At 42.2% G+C, this 26,994-nt stretch overlaps 1 protein-coding gene across 2 annotated transcripts; it reads left to right on the forward strand.

Moving 5' to 3' along the window:
• Positions 1-3,367: 3,367 nt before the first annotated feature.
• On the forward strand, positions 3,368-8,650 carry LOC139388599 (chloride intracellular channel protein 4-like). Of its 2 annotated transcripts, XM_071135356.1 has the most exons (6): positions 3,368-3,689; positions 6,063-6,172; positions 6,426-6,551; positions 6,870-6,976; positions 7,060-7,235; positions 7,608-8,650. In XM_071135356.1, exons 1-6 carry the CDS (start codon positions 3,654-3,656, stop codon positions 7,770-7,772), a joined length of 720 nt encoding a protein of 239 aa, XP_070991457.1. In that variant the 5' UTR covers positions 3,368-3,653; the 3' UTR covers positions 7,773-8,650. The 2 variants fall into 2 exon arrangements, with proteins under 2 accessions (XP_070991457.1, XP_070991456.1); XM_071135355.1 differs by lacking the exon at positions 3,368-3,689 and having other exon boundaries at positions 5,842-6,172; positions 7,608-7,832.
• Positions 8,651-26,994: the final 18,344 nt, after the last annotated feature.

Below are 26,994 nucleotides of genomic sequence, written 5' to 3' on the forward strand. Positions count from 1 at the left end.
CTGACACCGCCTGGTATAGAGGTCCTGGATGGCAGGAAGCTTGGCCACTCTGTAGTGACTTGCGGTCAGAGGCCGTGCAGACGCCATACCAGGCGGTGATGCAACCAGTCAGGATGATCTTGATGGTGCAGCTGTAGAACTTTTTGAGGATCTAATGACCCATGCCAAATTTTTTCAGATTCCTGAGGGGGAATAGGCATTGTCATGCCCTCTTCATGATTGTCGTGGTGTGTTTGGACCATGATAGTTTGTTGGTGATGTGGACACCAAGGAACTTGAAGCTCTCAGCCTGCTCCACTACAGCCCCGTCGATGAGAATGGGGGCATGCTTGGTCCTCCTTTTTCTGAAGTCCACAATCATCTCTTTTGCCTTGATCACAAGGGAGAGGTTGTTATCCTGCCACCACACTGCCAGGTCTCTGACCTCCTCCTTATAGGCTGTCTCATTGTTATCCGTGATCAGGGCTACCACTGTTGTGTCGTCTGCAAACTTAATGATGGTGTTGGAGTTGTGCTTGGCCATGCAGTCATGGGTGAACAGGGAGTACAGGAGGGGACTGAGCACACACCCCCGAGTGGCACCTGTGTTGATGATCAGCGTGGCAGATGTGTTGTTACCTACCTTTACCACCTGGGGGCGGCCCGTCAGGAAGTCCAGGATCCAGTTGCAGAGGGAGGTTTTTAATCCCAGAGTCCTTAGCTTAGTGATGAGCTTTGAGGGCACTATGGTGTTGAACGCTGAGCTGTAGTCAATGAATAGCATTCTCACGTAGGTGTTCCTATTGTCCAGGTGGGAAAGGGCAGTGCGGAGTGCAATAGAAATTGCAACGTCTGTGGATCTGTTGGGGCGGTATGCAAATTGATGTGGGTCTATGGTTTCTGGGATAATGGTGTTGATTTGAGCCATGACCAGCCTTTCAAAGCACTGGCTACAGACGTGAGTGCTACGGTGCAATAGTCATTTAGGCATGTTACCTTAGTGTTCTTGGGCACTGGGACTATGGTGCTCTGCTTGAAACATGTTGGTATTACAGACTCGGTCAGGACAGGCTGAAAATATCAGTTGGTCAGCGCATGCTCGGAGTACACTTCCTGGTAATACGTCTGGCCCTGCGGCCTTGTGAATGTGTGTTTAAAGGTCTTACTCACATCGGCTATGGAGAGCTTGATCACACAGTCATCTGGAACAACTGATGCTCTCATGCATGCTTCAGTGTTGCTTGCCTCGAAGCGAGCATAGAAGTTATTTAGCTCGTCTGGTAGGCTCGTGTCACTAGGCAGCTCGCGGCTGTGTTTCCTTTTGTAGTCTGTAATAGTTTTCAAGCCCTGCCACATCCGACAAGCGTCGGAGCCGCTGTAGTACGATTCAATCTTAGTCCTGTATTGACGCTTTGCATGTTTGATGGTGCGTCGGAGGGCATAGTGGTATTTTCTACCCTTTAGCTCAGTGCGGAATTTGCCTGTAATCCATGGCTTCTGGTTGGGGTATGTACGTACGGTCACTGTGGGGACAACGGTCATCGATGCACTTATTGATGAAGCCATTGACTGATTTGGTGTACTCTTCAATGCCATCGGAAGAATCCCGGAACATATTCCTGTGTGTGCTAGCAAAACAGTCCTGTAGCTTAGCATCTGCGTCCTCTGACCACTTCCTTATTGAGCGAGTCACTGAAATTACCTGCCTTAGTTTTTGCTTGTAAGCAGGAATCAGGAGGATAGAGTTTTGGTCAGATTTGCCAAATGGAGGGTGAGGGAGTGCTTTGTACCTGTCTCTGTGTGTGTAGTAAAGGTGGTGTAGAGTTTTTTCCCCTCTGGTTGCACATTAAACATGCTGGTAGAAATTAGATAAAAAGGATTTAAGTTTCTATGCATTAAAGTCCACGGCCACTAGGAGTGCCGCCTCTGGATAAGCATTTTCCTGTTTGCTTATGGCTATATACAGCTCATTGAGTGCCGTCTTAGTGCCAGCATAGGGTTTGTGGTAGTAAATAGACAGCTACGAAAAATATAGATTAAAACTCTCTTGGTAAATAGTGTGGTCTACAGCTTATCATGAGATACTCTACCTCAGGCGAGCAAAACCTTGAGACTTCCTTAATATTAGATTTCGTGCACCAGCTGTTATTTACAAACAGACACAGTCTTGCCAGAGGACCGTCGTTGTTCAGCCACGACTCGCTGAAACATAAGATATTACATTTAGTTTAATGTCCCGTTGGTAGGATATCCTTGATCTGAGCTCATCCATTTTGTTATCCAATGATTGCACATCGGCTAATAGGACTGAGAGGCTTACTCACTCGCCTACGAATTCTCAGAAGGCATCCCGAACTCCGCCCCCTTTTTCTCCATCTTTTCTTCACGCAAAGGACAGGGATTTGGGCCTGTTCCAGAGAAAGCAGTATATCCTTCACGTCAAACTCGTTAAAGTAAAAATCTTTGTCTAGTTCGAGGTGAGTAATCGCTGTTCTGATGTCCAGGCGTTATTTTCATTCATAAGAGACGGTAGCCGCAACTATATGTACAAACTAAGTAAAAAAATAAGTTACAAACAACATGAAAAAACGAACAAAATAGCACAGTTGGTTTAAGAGCACGTTAAACGACAGTCATCCCCTCTGGCACCATTCTTCTAATAGATGTGGGAGTTTATCAAAGTTGGATTTGTTTTTGAATTCTTTGTGGGTCTGTGTAATCTGAGGGAAATATGTGTCTCTAATATGGTCATGCATTCAGCAGTTAGGAAGTGCAGCTCAGTTTCCCCCTCATTTTGTGGGCAGTGTGCACATTGCCTGTCTTCTCTTGAAAGCCAGGCTATGCTCACTGAATCTGTACATAGTCAAAGATTTTCTTAATTTTGGGTCAGTCACAGTGGTCAGGTATTCTGCCACTGTGTTTTCAAATTCTTTGTGGGTCTGTGTAATCTCTCTCTCTCTCTCTCTCTCTCTCTCTCTCTCTCTCTCTCTCTCTCTCTCTGTTTCTCTCGCTCTCTTTCTCTCTCTCTCTCTCTCTCTCTCTCTCTCTCTCTCTCTCTCTCCCTCTGTCTCTCTCCCCTTAACTCAACTCTCTTTGTCATCTTTGAGAGTTTTCAGATGAATGATGAGTACTTCATCCGGTCATAAATGCCGCTCAAAGAGAGAAAGTGGGCTTAATGTGTTCACCAAAAACACTGCAAAATGTATAGCTGGGTAAGGTACGCAGGAAGGTGGGGGAGAGGGGGTGGGAGAGGAAGAGAGCCACACTGACATTACATTGTTTGGAGGCCTGTGGGAGAGTGAGAATAGGTGGGGTGATCTCACTTTACTGGTCTGACTGGTAGGTCTGGTGGGGGTGTTTTCTTCAGAGACAGGTGGCGGGTGTGGTGAGAGACAGAAACAGAGAGGCGACAGAGAGGTACTAAAGAGAGGGAGAGAGGGAGGAATAGAGGATTGGCCCTAACAAACCAGTGTTGTTGCTGACCATCTTTTATCATAACAGCAAATCTGGCCTTCAACACTAAGACAACCATTTGGATCCTCTGACCTTCGGTGACCTACGGTGATTTAGCCGTGTGTGTATGTATGTGTGTGTGGATTGGGATGACACTGACAGCTCTCGCTTCTCTGAGAACCAACATTAACTAGTTGCTAAGCTCGAAGGAACTGAGAGAGATGGCGGAGGTCCCCAAGATTGAACTTTTCATCAAGGTAAGAGTTAGAATTCTAACCTGCCTCCAATGGAGACTGTATTACTGTATTTTGAACTTTGGTCCTGTTATATAACAACAGGGGTACATTTTAGTTCCCCCCACTTATACTTTCAGGATATAGATGAACGTTGACCCATTTAGCATGCCCCACCCTGTCATGAGAAAAATATAAACGGTTTAGTTTGATATCATTGGGAAGCTCAAAAACAGCGTTGTCAAACTATTTTATAATATATTTGTACAAATAAATTATACTTTTTGAAACTTTAACATCAATTATCTAAAAACGCTTAAACTTAGATTTTTTTCATGTTCATTTACAGTACCAGTCAAAAGTTTGGACACACCTTTTCATTCAAGGGTTGTTCTTTATTTGTACTATTTTCTACATTGTAGAACAACAGTGACGACATCAAAACTATGAAATAACACATACGGAATAAAGTAGTAGCCAAAAAAGTGTCAATCAAATCCAAATGTATTTTATATTTGAGATTCTTCAAAGCTGCCACCCTTTTCCTTGATGACAGCTTTGCACACTCTTGGCATTCTCTCAACCAGCATCATGAGGTAGTCACCTGGAATGCATTTCAATTAACAGGTAAGCCTAAGTTATTTTGTGGAATTTCTTTCCGTATTAATGCGTTTGAGCCAATCAGTTGTGTTGTGATAAGGTAGGGGTGGTATGCAGAAGATAGCCCTATTTGGTGAAAGACCAAGTCCATATTATGGCAAGAACCGTTCAAATAAGCAAAGGGAAACAACAGTTCATCATTACTTTAAGACATGAAGGTCAGTCAATGCGGAACATTTCAAGAACTTCTTCAAAAAGTTCTTCAATTGCAATCGACCCATCAAGCACTATGATGAAACTGGCTCTCATGAGAGCTGCCACAGGAAAGGAAGACCCAGAGTTACCTCTGCTGCAGTGGAGAAGTTCATCAGAGTTAACTGGCTCTCATGAGGACCGCCACAGGAAAGGAAGACCCAGAGTTACCTCTGCTGCAGTGGAGAAGTTCATTAGAGTTAACTGCACCTCAGATTGCAGCCCAAAAAAATGCTTCACTGTGTTCAAATAACAGACACATCTCAACATCAACTGTTCAGAGGAGACTGTGAATCAGGCCTTCATGGTCAAATTGCTGCAAAGAACCATTACTAAAGGACACCAATAAAAAGAAGAGACTTGATTGGGCCAAGAAACACAAGCAATGGACATTAGACCGGTGGAAATCTGTCCTTTGGTCTGATGAGTCCAAATTGGAGCTTTTTTGTTCCAACCGCCGTATCTTTGTGAGACATTGAGTAGGTGAACGGATGATCTCTGCATGTGTGGCTCCCACTGTGAAGCATGGAGAAGGAGGTGTGATGGTGTGTGGGTGCGTTGCTGGTGACACGGTCAGTGATTTATTTAGAATTCAAGGCACACTTAACCAGCATGGCTACCATAGCACTCTGCAGTGATACGCCATCATATCTGGTTTGTGCTTAGTGGGATTAGCATTTGTTTTTCAACAGGACAATGACCCAAAACACACCTCCAGGCTGTGTAAGGGCTATTTGACCATGGAGAGTGATGGAGTGCTGCATCAGATGACCTAGCCTCCACAATCCCCCGACCTCAACGCAATTGAGATGGAATATGTGGGAACTCCTCCAAGACTGTTGGAAAAGCATTCCTCATGAAGCTGGTTGAGAGAATGCCAAGAGTGTGCAAAGCTGTCATCAAGGCAAAGGGTGGCTACTTTGAAGAATCTAAAATATGAAATATATTTTGATTTGTTTAACACTTTTTTGGTTACTACATGATTCCATGTGTGTTATTTAATAGTTTCGATGTCTTCACTGTTATTCTACAATGTAGAAAATAGTAAAGAACAAGAAAAACCCTTGAATGAGTAGGTGTGTCCAAACTTTTGTCTGGTACTGTATGTATGGAAGGTTTTGTTCAAATCAAAAGGGTGCAGTCAGAAAGTGATTCAAATAATATGGAGTGACCCTGAAGCAATGTAACCTCTTCATAAAAGCTTGTTGTTTACATAAATCCTGTACAGTTACAGCGTATAGGTGTGTTTTCTTTTTGAAGCCAGGTCAGGTGAACAGAAACTGAAAAAGAGGATTGTCCAGTTTGGGGGCTTTCTGCTTGTCTTTATCCCCTGCTGCTGAAAATGCCTTCACTTCAATTATCTTAATTCGCAAAGTGTTGTAAAAAGTGCTGCATAAATAAAACGGTGCCACTTTACATGATTGTCCTTACTGCAGCGGAATTACGTAAGTGGGTATAATGTACCAAGTACAGCAATCAATCGTCTTTGTGACACTGTACTTACAATATGAAAAAGTCCTTCTCGAATACCCCTCCACCCGTCAGGCCAGTGATGATGGGGAGAGCGTGGGGAACTGTCCCTTCTGTCAGCGACTCTTTATGATCCTCTGGCTGAAGGGGGCCAACTTCACCCTCACCACAGTGGACATGAAGAGGTACGTATATGGCTATTCACCCTCACACACATACAATCTCCACAACACACCTAAAGCAACCGTTCCCTACATCCAAGCCACGCCTGAATCCAAGTGCTTGTCCAAACATGCCCATGCATCCTCAAAAGTCATTTGCCACTACTTATGAACTGCTAATGATGACAGAACGACTAGAGGATTGTGTGTAATAGACGAAGTGGTCAGTTGAGTGACTTTCTCCCTCATGTGTTTCATCTGGTCCTCTGGTTGTCAGGGCTCCAGAGGTGCTGAAGGACCTGGCCCCGGGTTCTCAGCCCCCGTTCCTCATCTTCGGGGAGGAGGTGCGCACTGATACCAACAAGATCGAGGAGTTTCTAGAGGAGGCCCTGGCTCCTCCACAGTGAGTGTGTGATGAACATAAACAGGCATAAATGCACGGCAACACACACACGCACGCACGCACGCACGCACGCACGCACACACACACACACACACACACACACACACACACACACACACACACACACACACACACACACACACACACACACACACACACACACACACACACACACACACACACACACACACACACACACACAGCAAATGAGACAGATAAATGTTTATTCCAGGTGAATTAACGTCTTTGCGGTCAAATGCATCCTCCACTGGTTTCACTGATCCAGAACGCTGAGAGCTAATGGCAATGCTTTTCCAGGTACCCCAAGCTCTGCTGTCGCTACAAGGAGTCCAACGGTGCTGGAGATGACATCTTCCACAAGTTCTCTGCATACATCAAGAACCCTAACCCTGGCCTCAATGATAGTAAGAGCCCCTCATTGAAACAGTATGTCCTGTCATAAAATGAGCCTTGTTCCAGCTTCTGATGAGGCTTTTCTCCTTTTCAGTGCTGGAGAAGAAGTTTCTGAGGAGCCTGATGAAGTTGGATCAGTACCTGCTGACGCCACTCCCACATGAGCTGGACCAGAACCCAGACGCCCGCCAGTACTCACGGCACTATCTGGATGGGAACTCCCTCAGTCTAGCTGACTGCAACCTGCTTCCCAAGCTCAACATAGTCAAGGTTATCAGATCAAGCATTCCAGGAACTCATAGACCACATCGCCTATGTCATCTATTGTCTTTTCATTTCTTCTGTTCCTCTCTGTTGTAACCATCTCAATCTCGATCAGGAAATGAAAATGTTTATTCACGGTATTTATAAGTGTACTCAGGGGTGTCGTTTTGGTAACATGGCACTGTAGTGATTAAATACGGACAGTATGGGTAGTCTTGAAGATCAAACAATGGTTCAAACAATGGGAATATATACATTGCATGGCCTTTTATTGGTCTGTATGACAACAAGTACCACTGGTACCACTGTGCTAATAGTAAACAGATGAAACGTTGCTCAGTGTGGTTTAGTGTGTGTCCTCCCTCTTGCCCCCCACAGGTGGTGTGTAGGAAGTACCGTGACTTTGAGATCCCTGTGGCTCTGACTGGTCTGACCCGCTACCTCACCAAGGCCAACCAGCAGGACGAGTTCCGATATACCTGTCCCAAGGACTCCGAGATCCTACTGGCCTACCAATCAGTGGCCAAATACCTCAACAAGTAGATCAGCAGAGAAGGAGGGGGGAAGAGGGGTGCAAGGAGAGAGAATATAGAGAGGGGTGGGGGTGGGAGGGCAGACAGGGTAAAAGAGGAGCTGAAAAAGATATGTTTAGAAAAGAGAAGAAATATAAAAAATATAAAAAAAGGGAAAAGAGGGCTGTGAAGAGATGAGGACCAGAACAATACGCCTGCTGCCCGTGCTGCAGAACGAGGCTTGTCTGCCTTCTTTCAATAACATATTGATGTATAACGCTGTGTGTGCAGGGTGAAAGTCTACTTATACTGTACATGTACTATTACAATGTGTATTATATCAATAATATATGCCTTTTCGCCGAAGCTTTTATCCAAAGTGACTTACAGTCTTGCGTGCATCATTTATTTTTATATGGGTGGTCCCAGGACTCCCTATGGTGTTGCAAGCACCATGCTCTACCAACTGAGCTAGGGAGGACCATGTGCGTACAATACAATTGTGTGCTGCCTGTTTCGTTTTTGTAGATATTTGCATTCTCTGAGTTATGGTCAACAGTTCAAATGTTATGTTTAATAACCTTTCAATGTATTTTATGCTCGCATTCAAAAACCTAGCAATGTGCATACTTTGTCTGGCAATTGTAATGATCTGGATTTTCTACCTGTGAGAGACAAGGAGACGGCACAGATGTCACATGCCACGTCAACAAAGATAAATGTGGTACAGTTCTGTGTGGGTTGATAGGTTTTGCATTTATTGGAATGCTCTACGTTGAAATGACTGTCACATCTCGTAGGCCCAGAGCAATATTAAGTCTTGAGTAGGCATCATTTTAATTGGTTTATTTAAAAGTGTTTGGATTGCCAGAGGGAAACAGTACAAATCTAATAAAGTTCACGAAACTGCCTCGTTTCATGATTATTATTGATTATTGAAATTATTGATCAAATGGATGCCTTTTAACTGCTGTGGGTGGAATCATAACATGTGAATGATCATTCTAATTCTATGGGTGGACTTTTTATATTGGTTTTGGTTCAAACAGAATACGGTCCATAGATATATTATACATGATACAGTCAGTCAGTTCACTGGCAGAAACACTGTATGTGTCTCTTGTCTTTGATAAGAGAATCAATTCTATCAAGGAAGGAGATTCCAGAGAGAGGAGAAACAGATGGAGAGGGTTAAGAAAGAAAAACATAGATTGCCAATACCAAACCAGTCAGAGATAAAGACGGAGATGAGGAACAACTGAGAGAGAAACCGAAGAAGGAAAGACAAATGGACAGTGATCGGCTGAGAAGACAGAGGAAGAATGAAAAGGCAATGGAAAGGAGAAGGATCAACGGAGGAAGGTAGCTAAACGGCGAATTGATGAAGACAAAGGAGCGATGGAGAAAGCGAGACAAGACCGAGAAACAGATTGAAAGACAGAGCACAGCCGGTGCAAAAAATGGGAAGAGCCGTACATTAAGGCAAGACGAACAAAGGTAAAAAAACATACAGCATGTGAGCAAGAGAAGAAAGAAAGGTGGAAAGAAATAGAGCCAGAAACAGATGGACAGAGAGAAAGAAGAAAGACCGGCAGAGAATGAAAGAGAGGAGAGTAAAGAAAATGGAGAGACAGACAAAAGAGGAGATGAGGACCAAAGCGACCACGGAGGAAGATGACGGTGGAAGCATCATTGAAGAAAAGAACAAGAAAGATAAAAGTGTCAGTAGGAGAGATACCGACGACAAATCGAGAGGACCTTTAAGAGGGAGAAGGAGGAAGGCGGTCATTTATGCAGCATAGGTAGGAAGCTATGCCAGACAACCAATATTTTATCTAACTGAACATTAGGCTACCGTCAGTATTTTCTCACTAGTTATCTCTTATCTCTTCTACTTTACAGTTTCTATAAGTTTATTTTTCCCTATTGGCACGATACGTAGGCTGTTTGCATATCACGCCAGCGACCTGGGTTCGCATCTCTGTCCACTATTGACAGTCTACCAACTCTCCCTTCTCCCCTCCAGGCACCTTAGGAGGTGGTCTTGGATCCGTGGCCTATTGTCTTGTCAGCACACGGGCCGAGCGCAAGAGAGAGCAGAGGCAGAATCTGTTCAAGGCTGAACTAAGAAGACAGAAATGGGAAGGGTGCTGGTATGAATACCAAGACAAGAGAAGAGACAAGAAAGAGGAGAAAAGGGAGAAGGAAAAGCTTAAAGAGGAGAAGATAAGGATGGCCTCTGAATACTCCAGAGAGTATTAATACAATTATTCAACTTTTGTTATGTTCATCCTGTCAAACATTCCATTCAAGGTAGTGACAAATAATCGTCCAGTCAGTCTAGCAGTCTAGTGAAGCAGAGATAGCTAGCTAGCTGAAGATCCTGTAGTTACACCAAATATAGGTTACACATTTATGGCAGCCAACAGCAGTGAAAAAAAGCAGGTACCATCTACCTTAAGCTTAATATAGTCTTGGTTGGTGCGTAAAACCAATAAATAATGAAATCACCAAAAGTTTGAGCAGAAATGTCTCAATGATTGTAAGATGTCCGTGTTGCTCTATTGGAGACCACAAATAAAGTTTTGGTAGCCTAGCCCTAGCCCATCAACCACCGATTCATCAGATGGGTTACGTTAAGGAGTGTTAGTGCTGGGTTAGAACAAATACAGTAGCAGAAAAAGTTTTTGAACACTGGGTTAATATTGGATTCCAACACCTGATAATTTGCTGATTTCATGATGCCTTGTACACGTTTAAGGCCCCCAGTACCAGAGGCAGCAAAGCGAACCCACAGCATTATAAAAGGAAGGGAGGGTGTTCTTTTCTTTGAATGCATCATTTGATCTTCGGTAAACAGAGCGCTGATCTGTACCTTCCGAAATAGCATTTTCCCCGGATTAAGGGGGTTTAGGTGTCTTTTTGCTCCATTCAATCAGGCCTTCTTGTGTCTCCGTCAGCAGCTGGGTCTTCTTATGTTAACTGACGACCAAATGAAGCATTCAAAGAAAATAACACCCTCCCTATAATGACACACGGGGAAGTTTGGGTTGCTTTCAAATGAAGGGGATGATGAGAGGAAGGGAACCAGATTTCATTGGTCCTCAACGCGTGTCATTTCATTCATGGTAGAGGAGTAATGCAGAGTTCAAAACAACTGGAAACTGGGAACTCTGAAATCTCAGACTTCTGACTTCATTGCGTTCAAGACAATTGAGAACTCTGAAAAAAAACGAGCTTCGACTGAGAAAAATTGTTTTGAACAGTCACCCAACTCGGAATTCTAAGTCGGGAACTCAGCCTTTTTCTAGAACTCCGACTTTGCCAACCTTGTTTTTTTACCCCCAGAGTTCCCTAAAGCACTATAAATCCATCTACTTCGGGACACACCCGTGACTTGAATGACGCAATTTTGATACTTAAGTATATTTTTGCAATTACATTTACTTTTGATACTTAAGTACATTTAAAACCAAAATGTTTTAGACTTTTACTCAAGTAGTATTTTACTGGGTGACTTTCACCTCTACTTGAGTCATTTTCTACTAAGGTATCTTTACTTTCACCCAAGTATGACAATTGTGTATTTTTCCCACCATTGCACTTGTGCATACGGCAGACGGGTGCGTGAACAAATGGAGGGGCGAGGGGTAGGGAATCATTTGGAATTCAGCCTGAGAAGGCCATGACATATGGCTTACATCGTTTTCATGCTCATCAAACCGTTCAGTGACCCCTCGTGCCCTGTTGATGGGCGCATTATCATCCAATGGAGGAATAGCCATGGTAGTCAAAATAATCATCTGCCTGCATTTTATACATGATGGGATGTTAATTGCTTAGAAGCACCTGCTTTCAATATACACTGCATGACCAAAAGTATATGGACACCTGCTCGTCGAACATCTCATTCCAAAATCAATTAATTAATATGTAGTTGGTCCCCCCCTTTGCTGCTACAACAGCCTCCACTCTTCTGGGAAGGCTTTCCACTTGATGTTGGAACATTGCTGCAGGGACTTGCTTCCATTCAACCACAAGAACATTAGTGAGGTCAAGCACTAATATTGAGCGATTAGGCCTGGCTCGCAGTCTGCATTCCAATTCATCCCAAATGAGTTGAGGTCAGGGCTCTGTGCAGGCCAGTCAAGGTATTCCACACCGGTCTCGACAAACCATTTCTGTATGGACCTCACTTTGTACACGTGGGCATTGTCATGCTGAAACAGGAAACACAAAGTTGGAAGCACAGAATCGTCTAGAATGCCATCGAATGCTGTAGTGTTTTCACTTCACTGGAACTAAGTGGCCTAAGAGAAGAAATACAGTAGACAGCACGTGTCCGAAAGTAATTGATTAACCACCTATTTTATGTGTCACGCGGTTATGCCCATTTATGTACATCCTGTCCGGATGTTCTCACGCAATTGAGTGAGTGCTTATGTAACCTCCTACTGCAGCTGTTTGGGTAAAGCATGTGTTTGCAATGAAGCTGTCCTGGTGATTGATGTGTTGTTGAACTGAAAGAAGATGGGACATTTGGGAATTTATGTAGTGGATGGTGGAGGCCTGAGTTCGACAATTTTAAACAGATGGGAATTTATGTAGTGAATTGGGGAGGACTGAGATTGGACATTTGAAACAGTTGGGACTTTATGTAGTGAACTTACAGAGCTGATGCTAAGGGAGCTTGTGAAATGAAATAGTATTTTCCAGGTAGGTCTGCCTGAATATAAGTAACTGTTAGACTTATTATATTATACCTATTTATATTTGTATTTATTATGGATCCCCATTAGATGCCAAAGCAGCAGCTACTCTTCCTGGGGTCCAGTAAAATTAAGGCAGATTATACCATTTTAAAACATTACAATACATTCACAGATTTCACAACACACTGTGTGCCAGCAGGCCCCTACCACATATCTACAGTACTAAATCCATGTGTATGTATATTGCATATGTTATTTTGTGTGTGTGTGTGTGTATGTGTGTGTGTGTGTGTGTGTGTGTTTGCATATGTTATCGTGTGTGTGTGTGTGTGTGTATGTGTGTGTTTGTGCCAATGTTTGTGTTGCTTCACAGTCCTCGCTGTTCCATAAGATGTTTTTAATCTGTTTTTTAAATAAAATTTTACTGCTTGCATAAATTATTTGATGTTGAATAGAGTTCCATGTAGTCATGGCTCTATGTAGTACTGTGTGCCTCCCATAGTCTGTTCTGAACTTGGGGACTGTCAAGAGACCTCTTGTGGCCTGTCTTGTAAGGGTATGCATGGGTGTCCGAGCTGTGTGCCAGTAGTTTAGACAGCTCGGTGCATTCAACATGTCAATACCTCTCATAAATAAAAGTAGTGATGAAATCCATGTCTCCTCCACTTTCAGCCAGGAGAGATTGGCATGCATATTATTAATATTAGCTTTCTGTGTACATCCAAGGGCCAGCCGTGCTGCCCTGTTCTGAGCCAATTGCAATTTTCCTAAGTCCTTTTTTGTGGCACCTGACCACACGACTGAACAGTAGTCAAGGTGCAACAAAACTAGGGCCTGTAGGACCTACCTTGTTGATAGTGTTGTTAAGAAGCCAGAGCAGAGGCCTCCCGGGTGGTGCAGTGGTTAAGGACATGACGTACTGCAGCGCCAGCTGTGCCATCAGAGACTCTGGGTTCGCGCCCAGGCTCTGTCGTAACCGGCCGCGACCGGGAGGTCCATGGGGCGACGCACAATTGGCCTAGTGTCGTCCGGGTTAGAGATGGGATGTCCTTGTCTCATAGCTCACCAGCGACTCCTGTGGCGGGTTGGGCACAGTGCGCGCTAACCAAGGTTGCCAGGTGCACAGTGTTTCCTCCGACACATTGGTGCGGCTGGCTTCCGGGTTGGATGCGCGCTGTGTTAAGAAGCAGTGCGGCTAGGTTGGGTTGTGTATCGGAGGACGCATGACTTTCAACCTTCGTCTCTCCCGAGCCCGTACGGGAGTTGTAGCGATGAGACAAGATAGTAGCTACTACAACAATTGGACACCACGAAATTGGGGAGAAAAAGGAGTAAAAATCCCCCTCCCCCAAAAAAGAAGGCAGAGCATCGCTTTATTATAGACAGACTTCTCCCCATCTTAGCTACTACTGCATCAATATGTTTTCACCATGACAGTTCTAGTGTTACTCCAAGCAGTTTAGTCAACTCAACTTGTGTCACGCCCTGAGCCCTTGGTTCTCTATGGTGTTTAGGTCAGAGTGTGACTAGGGGGGTGTACTAGTAATTTTGTTTCTATGTTTTGGGATTGAGTATGGTTTCCAAATAGATGCAGCTGATTAACAACAACTAAATCTTTCAGACTGTACCTGTTTTCAGTATAGAATGACATGTATACAGATTATATTACAACTCTTTATGTTCTGTCTTAATGACTGTTCTTTAGTAAATAGGAAACTCAACAATGTGTTAGTCCGAGAAACATTAACTATATAGTTGTTTTATGTTTGTGAAACCTTGAAATGAACACAATGAGAAGTGATTTTGTAACAACAGTTTTGAATGGGTAATTGTATCAAATATATATCATTGTCTGTTTGAATTAGCGCTCATATAAACTGTTTTCCTCCCTGCCTTGCAAACACATTCTGGTAAGTTGGAGCTACTGTACGTGATTATGTGGGGCTGCTGTTCAGATATGAGCACTCGACATGACGTTGACATTTCTGGGTATGTCTCACCTGTAACAATAATAATAATAATAATAATGATAATAATGATAATCATATTATAAAAAATAATATAACAATAACACACATCTGTCAATCAACCAAATGTATTTCTTAAAATCCCTTTTTTGCATCAGCAGTTGTCACAAAGTGTTTTTACAGAGAACCAGTGTCATGTCTTTTCATGAGAGAGAGAGAGAAGAGAGAGAATCTATTACATAAAGTTATCACAGATGCACACTATGCAACACAGTATATTAATAATTCCCTAAAAATTGGATGTAATTGTCCTTCCTTTTGTTGCAAAACGTTGAAATGTTGTTAAATATTTGTTACTTTGGTATATATTGAGAGATGTAGTAGAGAGAGAGTCATATTACACAATTAAATAATAGATCATCACTCACACACACACAGATATGGCTTCATAGTTGTTCAAAGTTTCTCATCCTTGTTTGATCATAGTTTATCATAGTTTCTAATTATCGTTTCTAATCATAATTTCTAGTCTGAGAGGTTTGATACAATAAGAGGGTCAAATAGACTGTTTTACAAACAGTATGAAAATAAACAATGGCTACTGTTCAATAGATAAATAGCCTTCCTTTTTTTTTTTGAAAACATACAGGTCAAAGAAAACAATTAAGACACATCAGTCTTAAATAATATATATCTATATACAAACATCACATTGAATATTCAACTCACCTTCAAAAATCTCCATAAGGAAGAAAGAATTCCCAGATGATCTTTTAACTGTTCTGTCTTCATGCTGTTCTGAGCTGATGGCTGTTGGAGAGGGGAGGGGCAGTTGAGTGAGCTGGGGCCTTTTATGGCCCTGCCTCTGGGAGCCTGTCAGCTTATGACATGATGAGAGAGTGAAAGAGGGCCAACCTGCAAGATATTTTGTGCTACAAACATACTTCTATTTGAAGAGGTTTTTGACCATTCAGGGATCTTCTATCAAACAGTCATGAAATCATAAAAAAATGAATGTCTACACTAAAGGCCAAGGTAAACTTTTTTTATTAACATAATTGGCGAAGCAAAGGGAAATTCTATATTGATCTGGGAGAATCTAAAAAAGTTAACAGGGAAAGACCATAGTAACACTGCAAAAAGACTAGAAATCATGGTGAATAACAATCTAACACAGGATGCAGCCGGAATAGCAATAGCCTTCATTTCCTACTTTATTGACTCTGTCAGGGTACTGACACAGAACCCCTCCACTGGTTTCTTGGGCTCAGTGCTAGTGAATGACACTCAACCTGTCTTCATCATAAGGGAGGTTTCTGAGTCAAAGGTGAACAAGGTGATTAGCTCACTAAAGAACTCTAAAGCCAAATATGTGTTTGGGCTGGACTCTACCTTTCTTAAAAACTACAAAGAGTCACTCATTGGCCCCATTACTAAGGTCCCCAACACATCTATTGGTCTCGTGGTGTTTCCAAGGGTATGGAAGTCGGCCAAAATAACGGCCATCTTTAAATCGGGCGACCGTGCTGACGTGAGTAACTACAGGCCCATTAGTATACTACCTGTGGTGTCAAAGGTTGTTGAAAAGTGTGTAGCAGAACAACTGATTGCCCACCTCAACAACAGCCCCTTCACATTACACTCCATGCAGTTTGGCTTCAGAGCGAAACACTCCACAGAAACAGCTAACTGCTTTCTTCTGGAAAATGTGAAGTCCGAGATGGACAAAGGGTGAGTTGTTGGGGCTGTGTTTCTGGACCTAATGAAGACTTTTGATACTGTTAACCATGATGTTCTCATCACAAAATTGATCACATTCAACTTTTCCCCCAATGCCTTGAGATGGATGAAATCATACCTTGAAGGCAGAACTCAGTGTGTCAGAGTGAGCAATGAGCTGTCGCCCACTCTTAGCTATGATGTGGGCGTGTCCCAAGGGTCAATACAGAGGCCCCTCCTGTTCATCCTGTACATTAATGATCTGCTTTCTGTCTGTACTGGGTCTGAAGTTCAAATGTATGCATATGATACAGTGATATATGTGCATGCAAAGAGCAAACAACAAGCTGCACAAGAACTCACTACTGTAATGGTCCAGGTTACAAAGTGGCTCAGTGACTCGTGTTTGCATCTCAATGTGAAAAAAACGGTTTGCATGTTCTTCACAAAGAGGGCAACAGATGCTTCTGAGCCAGATGTCTATGTGTCAGGGGAGAAGCTCCAGGTGGTATCTGATTTTAAGTACCTTGGCATCATACTTGATTCCAACCTCTCTTTTAAAAAGCATGTGAAAAAGGTCATTCAGATAACCAAATTCAACCTAGCTAATTTCCGATTTATACGAAATTGTTAGACTACAGAGGTAGCAAAACTGTACTTCAAATCTATGATACTCCCCCACTTAACATATTGCTTGTCTAGTTGGGCCCAAGCTTGCTGTACAACATTAAAACCTATTCAGTCTGTCTACAAACAGGCTCTCAAAGTGCTTGATAGGAAGCCCAATAGCCATCATCCCTGTTACATCCTCAGAAAGCATGAGCTCCTGAGTTGGGAAATCTTGTGCAAAACACAGACGCATGTCTTGTATTCAAGATCCTAAATGGCCTGGCTCTCCCTCCACTCAGTATTTTTGTTAAACAGAAAACCCAAACATATGGCAGCAGATCCACAAGGTCTGCCATGAGAGGTGACTGTATAGTTCCCTTAAGGAAAAGCACCTTTAGTAAATCCGCTTCTCTGTGAGAGCTTCCCATGTCTGGAATACACTGCCATCAGACACACATAACTGCACCACATATCACACTTTCACAAAATGCATGAAGACATGGCTAAAGGTCAATCAGATTTGTGAACATAATCCCTAGCTGTGTATTGCTGCTTTCCATGTTGTCTCTTGTCTGTAGCTTGTGAGGTGTGGAAACACTGTTGCTTTTATGAATTTTGTATGTTGCTCTGTCTGTATGCTATGTCTTGCTTGTCCTATGTTGCTCTGCGTGTGCTCACTGCTCAATGATTGTCTATATTGTAATTGTTTATAATAACCTGCCCAGGGACTGAGGTTGAAAATTAGCCGGCTGGCTAAAATCGGCACTTTTACTGAAACGTTGATTAATGTGCACTGTCCCTGTAAAAAAATCAAATAATCTCAACTCAATTCAAAGAATGTGAATTTGGTCATGAAGATATTTTGTGACAAAAGTTACATGCTTGAAAATAAAGATGCTTAAAAGATTTGACTTTTTGGAGAGATTTTTGTACACTATAGGGGCTTCTTAGATCCTTGTTAATAAGTGTCTATAAAGATGGATTGGTATAAGATATCTGCTCCATTTTTGGGGCACATGTTGACAAGACGTTGGGGAATCACTGGAGGGGAATATTGACCAACTGAGCATCTCAGTGTACAGCTCAATGGGCATTTTGTTACATTTCAGTCTTCTGTGATGTTTTTAAAGTGTCATATTAGGTTGTAAACTAAAAAATGAATACATTTACACTATATCTGACATGTTACTGGTGTCTTCTTCTGGTGTCTTCTTTATAATGGATCTGTTTAAGTCATAAGTAAAGGGCCCATCTTAAAGAGTACAATTACCCTTTCAAAAAGAGGGTGGTGTGATTGACTGAGACAGTCCCACCCCAGGACAACTCATAACTGTTTTCAAACATTTGTTTGACTCTTCATACTGGTATATGGACATTTGTTTGACTCTAAAAACTTCTGGTACAAGCACAAGCACAAGCACAAGCACAAGCACAAGCACAAGCACAAGCACACACACACACACACACACACACACACACACACACACACGCACGCACGTACGCGCACACACACACACACACACACACACACACACACACACACACACACACACACACACACACACACACACACACACACACACACAGGGGATCCATAATAAATACAAATATAAATAGGTATAATATAATAAGTCTAACAGTTACTTATATTCAGGCAGACCTACCTGGAAAATACTATTTCATTTCACAAGCACCCTTAGCATCAGCTCTGTAAGTTCACTACAGAAAGTCCCATCTGTTTCAAATGTTCAAACTCAGGCCTCCCCAATTCACTACATAAATTCCCATCTGTTTCAAATGTTCAAACTCAGGCCTCCCCAATTCACTACATAAATTCCCATCTGTTTAAAATGTTCAAACTCAGGCCTCCCCAATTCACTACATAAATTCCCAAATTTCTCAAATGTATCACATCTTCTTTCAGTTCAACAAGGTTACTACACCAATCACCACATACTTTTGTATATATAATGTACTTCGTATCGCTCATTTATTCAAGTATTTCCATTATTTTGGCAGTTACCTGTAGCTTGTATTACAAGCCTTGTAATAATAATGCATGCCTTTGTAAAAGTCATCTTGTTGACATTGTCTCACCAACACAACTTGACAGCTTTGAAGTGAATGGGCCAAAGAATGTCTATAATGTTGACAAGATATTCGAGTTGAAATACATGTCCTCAAAGATTGAAGACACGTGGGAGGTGAGATCAGGTAGGACCATTCTAGCCAATGAGAGGGCAGATAAGCGGGTGCACAACAGTCCATAGAGATAGATAGAGGACTCATCTTTGTATCTGTGACATTATAGTGTCTGTGACAGCAGGGGCTGCACTGAGGCTATCTCCATTTTAAAGTAGTCGATTTTCTTCTTCTTCATTGGCTGATTACTCCCAACTCATAGGAATCCCCATCCACTTTAAAATGTGTTATATCCATTTTAAACATATTGCTGGTTTCAGAGGATTCAAGCACTGTTAAGGACAACAAACCCAATCAACAAAACAAACCAAAGCCAAGTTGGCGAAGCGGTATCAACGATGGCATCAAACCATCCCCAAGCAAGAGGGCGCGCCTGGAGAGTCGGGAGGGGTTTACAGATATGGATGCTGACTTATTGAAATCCATAAATGAAAGGCTTGTCAAACTTGATATCTTGGATATACTACGAGAGGACGTCAATGAATTATGTGCCAGTCTAGAATTCAGCCAATGCCAGATTGATGATCTAAGGAAAGAGAACACGGAGCTGAAAGGTACTGTAGACACTTCATGGCAAGGTGGAGGTGGTGCAAAGGGAGAACAAACAACTTAAAGAAACCTTGCTTGATGTACAGTGTCGATCAATGCGGAACAATCTAATATTCTCAGGGGTACCGGAGAATGACAACAGCAGAGGCTGTGAGGACACATTCCGAGACTTTATGTCAACTCAACTAAAACTGCCCACTGATGTTGTGCGTAATGCCACTTTCTTCAGAGTCCATAGAATAGGTAAGGCCTCTGGAAATAGGCCACGGGCTATTATTGCATGTTTTGACAAATTTAGGCGAAAGAGAACTCAGAAACACTGATTTTGGAATGAATGATCACTTTCCCACGCAGATCAATGAAAAGATAGAAAAAGTATCCCATCATGAAGGAAAAGCGTTGCCTAAATCAACGAGTCTCCTTTACATCAACGGGCAACTGTATCGGGACTCTAGAGTAACTCCCTGGCTATGTTAATCCAACTGTATCGGGACTCTAGAGTAACTCCCTGGCTATGTTAATCCAACTGTATCGGGACTCTAGAGTAACTCCCTGGCTATGTTAATCCAACTGTATCGGGACTCTAGAGTAACTCCCTGGCTATGTTAATCCAACTGTATCGGGACTCTAGAGTAACTCCCTGGCTATGTTAATCCAACTGTATCGGGACTCTAGAGTAACTCCCTGGCTATGTTAATCCAACTGTATCGGGACTCTAGAGTAACTCCCTGGCTATCTTAATCCAACTGTATCGGGACTCTAGAGTAACTCCCTGGCTATGTTAATCCAACTGTATCGGGACTCTAGAGTAACTCCCTGGCTATGTTAATCCAACTGTATCGGGACTCTAGAGTAACTCCCTGGCTATGTTAATCCAACTGTATCGGGACTCTAGAGTAACTCCCTGGCTATTTTAATCCAACTGTATCGGGACTCTAGAGTAACTCCCTGGCTATGTTAATCCAACTGTATCGGGACTCTAGAGTAACTCCCTGGCTATTTTAATCCAACTGTATCGGGACTCTAGAGTAACTCCCTGGCTATCTTAATCCAACTGTATCGGGACTCTAGAGTAACTCCCTGGCTATTTTAATCCAACTGTATCGGGACTCTAGAGTAACTCCCTGGCTATTTTAATCCAACTGTATCGGGACTCTAGAGTAACTCTCTGGCTATGTTAATCCAACTGTATCGGGACTCTAGAGTAACTCCCTGGCTATGTTAATCCAACTGTATCGGGACTCTAGAGTAACCCCCTGGCTATTTGAATCCAACTGTATCGGGACTCTAGAGTAACTCCCTGGCTATTTTAATCCAACTGTATCGGGACTCTAGAGTAACTCCCTGGCTATTTTAATCCAACTGTATCGGGACTCTAGAGTAACTCCCTGGCTATTTGAATCCAACTGTATCGGGACTCTAGAGTAACTCTGTGGCTATGTTAATTTAATGTTCAAATCTGAGTTTGTGTTGTAGTGTATCATGACAACTTCTACTATACTGAATACATGCTCTATTGGTCTCCACTATAATGAATACATGCTCTATTGATCTCCACTATAATGAATACATGCTCTATTGATCTCCACTATAATGAATACATGCTCCATTGATCTCCACTATAATGAATACATGCTCCATTGGTCTCCACTATAATGAATACATACTCTATTGATCTCCACTATAATGAATACATGCTCCATTGGTCTCCACTATAATGAATACATACTCCATTGGTCTCCACTATAATGAATACATGCTCTATTGATCTCCACTTGACAAGGAAAGGGTTGCATATATCTCAGGTTAATGTATGCAGCCTTCCTAACAAAATACATGAGGTTTTTAACTTGGTCAACATAAATCATTTTCATATTTTCGCTTTGACCGAAACGCATTTGGATGCATCTGTAAATGATGAACAAATGAACATCCATGGCTATAGTCTACTGAGAAGGGACAGGAATCATGGATATAGTCTACTAGGAAGGGACAGGAATCATGGATATAGTCTACTGGGAAGGGACAGGAATCATGGATATAGTCTACTGAGAAGGGACAGGAATCATGGATATAGTCTACTGAGAAGGGACAGGAATCATGGATATAGTCTACTGAGAAGGGACAGGAATCATGGATATAGTCTACTGAGAAGGGACAGGAATCATGGATATAGTCTACTGGGAAGTGACAGGAATCATGGACATAGTCTACTGAGAAGGGACAGGAATCACGGATATAGTCTACTAGGAAGGGACAGGAATCATGGATATAGTCTACTGAGAAGGGACAGGAATCATGGATATAGTCTACTGAGAAGGGACAGGAATCATGGATATAGTCTACTAGGAAGGGACAGGAATCATGGATATAGTCTACTGGGAAGGGACAGGAATCATGGATATAGTCTACTGAGAAGGGACAGGAATCATGGATATAGTCTACTGAGAAGGGACAGGAATCATGGATATAGTCTACTGAGAAGGGACAGGAATCAAAGATATAGTCTACTGAGAAGGGACAGGAATCATGGATATAGTCTACTGAGAAGGGACAGGAATCATGGATATAGTCTACTGAGAAGGGACAGGAATCATGGATACAGTCTACTGAGAAAGGACAGGAATCATGGATACAGTCTACTGAGAAGGGACAGGAATCAAAGATATAGTCTACTGAGAAGGGACAGGAATCATGGATATAGTCTACTGAGAAGGGACAGGAATCATGGATATAGTCTACTGGGAAGGGACAGGAATCATGGATATAGTCTACTGAGAAGGGACAGGAATCATGGATATAGTCTACTGAGAAGGGACAGGAATCATGGATATAGTCTACTGAGAAGGGACAGGAATCATGGATATAGTCTACTGAGAAGGGACAGGAATCATAGATATAGTCTACTGAGAAGGGACAGGAATCATGGATATAGTCTACTGAGAAGGGACAGGAATCAAAGATATAGTCTACTGAGAAGGGACAGGAATCATGGATATAGTCTACTGAGAAGGGACAGGAATCATGGATATAGTCTACTGGGAAGGGACAGGAATCATGGATATAGTCTACTGAGAAGGGACAGGAATGGGAATGGTGGGGGTGTAGCACTGTACATTCAGAATCACATACCTTTTAAGAGGAGGGATGATCTTAATGTACGTCAAATAGAGGCACTATGGGCTCAAGTACATCTGCCTCACCAGGCACCCATATTGGTAGGATGTGTGTATAGACCTCCTAGCTCTAAGGTGTCATATCTGGATGATTTATGCACTGGGTTTGACCAGGCAACAGATAGTAACATAGATTTATTTACATTGGGTGATTTTAATGTAAATTGGAAAGATCATAATAATTATAATTCATGATTCAAATAGAATTCAATTAATGAGATTTGCTGAGAGTTGTGGTTTGAAGTGAATGGTTAATGATACTACTAGATCATCAACTAAGTTAGGTCACAGTTCGAACAAATGCATGGATCTGATCTTCTGTAATATACCTTTGCAATGCTTAAAAGCCAGATCAATGCCAGTGGGCTGGACAGACCATAATATTGTGACAATAACCATGAACACCAAGGTTCCAAAGAAACCCCCAAGGATTGTGGTCAAGAGAAATTTCAAAACATTTAATCATGAGCTATTTCTAAATTATTTGGCTGCTGTACCCTGGGAGCTGATTAATCTAGAGGATGATTTAAATCCTTGATTTGATTTGCTCACTGAGGTAATGGACCATCATACACCAGTAAGAAAGAGTACAGTTGTGGCCTCCCGGGTGGCGCAGTGGTCTAGGGCACTGCATTGTGATCTAGGGCACTGCATCACATCGTGCCAGCTGTGCCACCAGAGACTCTGGGTTTGAGCCCAGGCAATCATTTTGCAGATTTTTTTTAACAAAGAAAATGAATTTACTGAGTGATAATGTGAACAGCAAGTCTTTCAAACAAGCTATTGTTCAATGGATTGATGATCATATTATGAGCAAAAAAAACTGCTCTTTTAGACTACAAATGCTGTCAGTAGAGGTGGTGTTAAACCTATCGAAGTCATTACCCGATGGTAAATCTACAGGTTATGATCTTATGGATAATGTTTTACATCGCTGTGCTGCTCCCAGATTGCAGCTCCACTGAAATACATATTTAATTGGTCACTGGAAAAGGGGACATTTGCAAATGCATGGAAGCATGCTAAACTGTGTCCAATCCCGAAAGACAGCAAAGAACTCATTACTAATGTCAATAGTCAACCAATTAATCTAATACCTTCACTCAGTAAGATATTGGAGGGTATTGTGAGTAGACAAATATGGGAGTACATGGAAAAGAATGATCTGATTACAGCCAATCAGCATGATTATCGCAAAAACCATTCCACTACCACTGCATTGGTTGACATGACTGGCCAGAGGCACAATACTATGGATAATGGCAGGTTTGTGGGTGTACTATTTTTAGATTAGAGTGCAGCATTTGATTTAGTGGATCACGTTGACAAAATTATTGCATTATGGGTTTAAGAAGGCAGCATTGAATTGGGTAGAGTCGTATCTAACTGACAGGAAACAGTCCACCTAAAGTGGGGCAAAAATGTATTTAGTCAGCCACCAATTGTGCAAGTTCTCCCACTTAAAAAGGTGAGAGAGGCCTGTAATTTTCATCATAGGTACACTTCAACTATGACAGACAAAATGAGAAAAAAAATCCAGAAAATCACATTGTAGGATTTTTAATGAATTTATTTGCAAATCATGGAGGAAAATAAGTATTTGGTCAATAACAAAAGTTTATCTCAATACTTTGTTATATACCCTTTGTTGGCAATGGCAGAGGTCACACGTTTTCTGTAAGTCTTCACAAGGTTTTCACACACTGTTGCTGGTATTTTGACCCATTCCTCCATGCAGATCTCCTCTAGAGCAGTGATGTTTTGGGGCTGTTGCTGGGCAACATGTACTTTCAACTCCCTCACAAAGATTTTCTATGGGGTTGAGATCTGGAGACTGGCTAGGCCACTCCAAGACCTTGAAATGCTTCTTACGAATCCACTCCTTTGTTGCCCGGGCTGTGTGTTTGGGATCATTGTCATGCTGAAAGACCCAGCCACGTTTCATCTTCAATGCCCTTGCTGATGGAAGGAGGTTTTCACTCAAAATCTCACGATACATGGCCCCATTCATTCTTTCCTTTACACTGATCAGTCATCCTGGTCCCTTTGCAGAAAAACAGCCCCAAATCAGGATGTTTCTACCCCCATGCTTCACAGTAGGTATGGTGTTCTTTGGATGCAACTCAGCATTATTTGTCCTCCAAACACGACGAGTTGAGTTTTTACCAAAAAGTTATATTTTGGTTTCATCTGCCCATATGACATTCTCCCAATCTTCTTCTGGATCATCCAAATTCTCTCTAGCAAACTTCAGACGGGCCTGGACATGTACTGGCTTAAGCAGGGGGACAAGTCTGGCACTGCAGGATTTGAGTCCCTGGCAGCATAGTGTGTTACTGATGGTAGGCTTTGTTACTTTGGTCCCAGCTCTCTGCAGGTCATTCACTAGGTCCCCCCGTGGGGTTCTGGGATTTTTGCTCACCGTTCCTGTGATCATTTTGATCCCACGAGGTGAGATCTTGCGTGGAGCCCCAGATCGAGGGAGATTATCAGTGGTCTTGTATGTCTTCCATTTCCTAATAATTGCTCCCACAGTTGATTTCTTCAAACCAAGCTGCTTACCTATTACAGATTCAGTCTTCCCAGCCTGGTGCAGTTCTACAATTTTGTTTCTGGTGTCCTTTGACAGCTCTTTGGTCTTGGCCATAGTGGAGTTTGGAGTGTAACTGTTTGAGGTTGTGGTCAGGTGTCTTTTATACTGATAACAAGTTCAAACAGGTGCCATTAATACAGGTAATGAGTGGAGGACAAAGGAACCTCTTAAAGAAGTTACAGGTCTGTGAGAGCCAGAAATCTTGCTTGTTTGTAGGTGATCAAATAGTTATTTTCCACCATAATTTGCAAATAAATTAATTAAAAATCCTACAATGTGATTTTCTGGATTTTTTTTTTCTCATTTAGTTGAAGTGTACCTATGATAAAAATTACAGGCCTCTCTCATCTTTTTAAGTGGGAGAACTTGCACAATTGGTGGCTGACTAAATACTTTTTTGCCCCACTGTATATCCATGGGTTGTTTTCTTCCTCTCATGCTTTAGACTGTGGAATTCTGCAGGGCAGCTGCCTTGGGCCACTTCTTTACTTAATATATATATACCAACAACCTTCCTTATGCCTTATCTGAAACTCAAGCTACTATATTTGCAGATGATACTACAATTTATACAACAAGACAATCCCTTCAACAGGTACAGAAAGCTCTACAAGTAGATCTAGAAAATATCAGGGAGTTGGTTTGCTAGAACAAACTTGTTGTGAACTAAGAAAACCAAGGTTAAGCTGGTCTGTTCCATCAGGAAAAGACCAACAAAGCATGGGATACAATTATGTATGGGGAAAGGAAAGGGAAAGGGGGATACCTAGTCAGTTGTACAACTGAATGCCTTCAACTAAAATGTGTCTTCCGAATTTATCCCAACCCCTCTGATTTAGAGAAGGGTGGGCTGCCTTAATCGGGGATTACAAATTGAGGAAGTGGCAGAAACCAAACTACTATGGGTGCAGCTACACAGCTGCTTATCATGGTTGTCTCAAATAACTCATCTATGTAAAGAAAAATATTAAAACTGCATGCATGATCAGAAGGATAGTTCAATGTTTATCGGAAAAGATTCTTAAGCAAATGACCCAAGCATTAATTGAGAGTCAGGGGAACTACTGTTCTGTTTTCTGTGGACATACATCAGCAAGTCAAATTAGGAGGTTGCAGATCGCACAGAACAAAGCAGCAAGGATTGTTTTAATGTGGTTCTTCTGTTGTAGTCATGCTCACTGCTCATTGAATAATGGCACCGGAGGGGATGGCTTCCGTTTTACCGGGCTCCTAACCAACTGTGCTATTTTTGTATATTTTTTTTTGTATTTTTTGTAACTCATTTTGTACATAATGTTGCAAGTACCATTGCTACTACCGTCTCTTATGAACGAAAAGAGCTTCTGAACATCAGAACAGTGATTACTCACCTGGAACTAGACAAAGATTTTTTCTTTAATGAGTCCGACACGAAGGATATACTGCTTCCCGGAGACCAGGCCAAAATCCCCGTCATTCGTGTGAAGAAAAGACCGAAAAACTGGGTCCACCCCGGGTGCTGTAAGGGAATTCTGCCCTATGTGCACACAAGTGACCACAGGAAACTTCTTTGATCAGAGGTTAATTTGTTTAATAAGGATTGCAAACCGGATTGCAACCCAGAGTTTACACTTACAGTAATTTGCAAGTAACACAGCACAAAAGATGGGGTTTTCCCTTTTCATCCCCTACTGAGGATCACCCCACCCAGGGTTATGTACCTTAAATGTAATACCATATAAGCTCA

The sequence above is a fragment of the Oncorhynchus clarkii genome, chromosome 29, assembly GCF_045791955.1.
Source record: "Oncorhynchus clarkii lewisi isolate Uvic-CL-2024 chromosome 29, UVic_Ocla_1.0, whole genome shotgun sequence".
Lineage (NCBI taxonomy): Eukaryota > Metazoa > Chordata > Actinopteri > Salmoniformes > Salmonidae > Oncorhynchus > Oncorhynchus clarkii.

Bases quoted from the DNA above. Each gene is read 5' to 3' on its own strand.
- LOC139388599 (XM_071135355.1), top strand. From the start codon at position 5,976: ATGTACCAAGTACAGCAATCAATCGTCTTTGTGACACTGTACTTACAA. The intron at 6,977-7,059 runs GTAAGAGCCCCT...TCTCCTTTTCAG, and splicing joins TAACCCTGGCCTCAATGATA to TGCTGGAGAAGAAGTTTCTG. The intron at 7,236-7,607 runs GTTATCAGATCA...TGCCCCCCACAG, and splicing joins CCAAGCTCAACATAGTCAAG to GTGGTGTGTAGGAAGTACCG.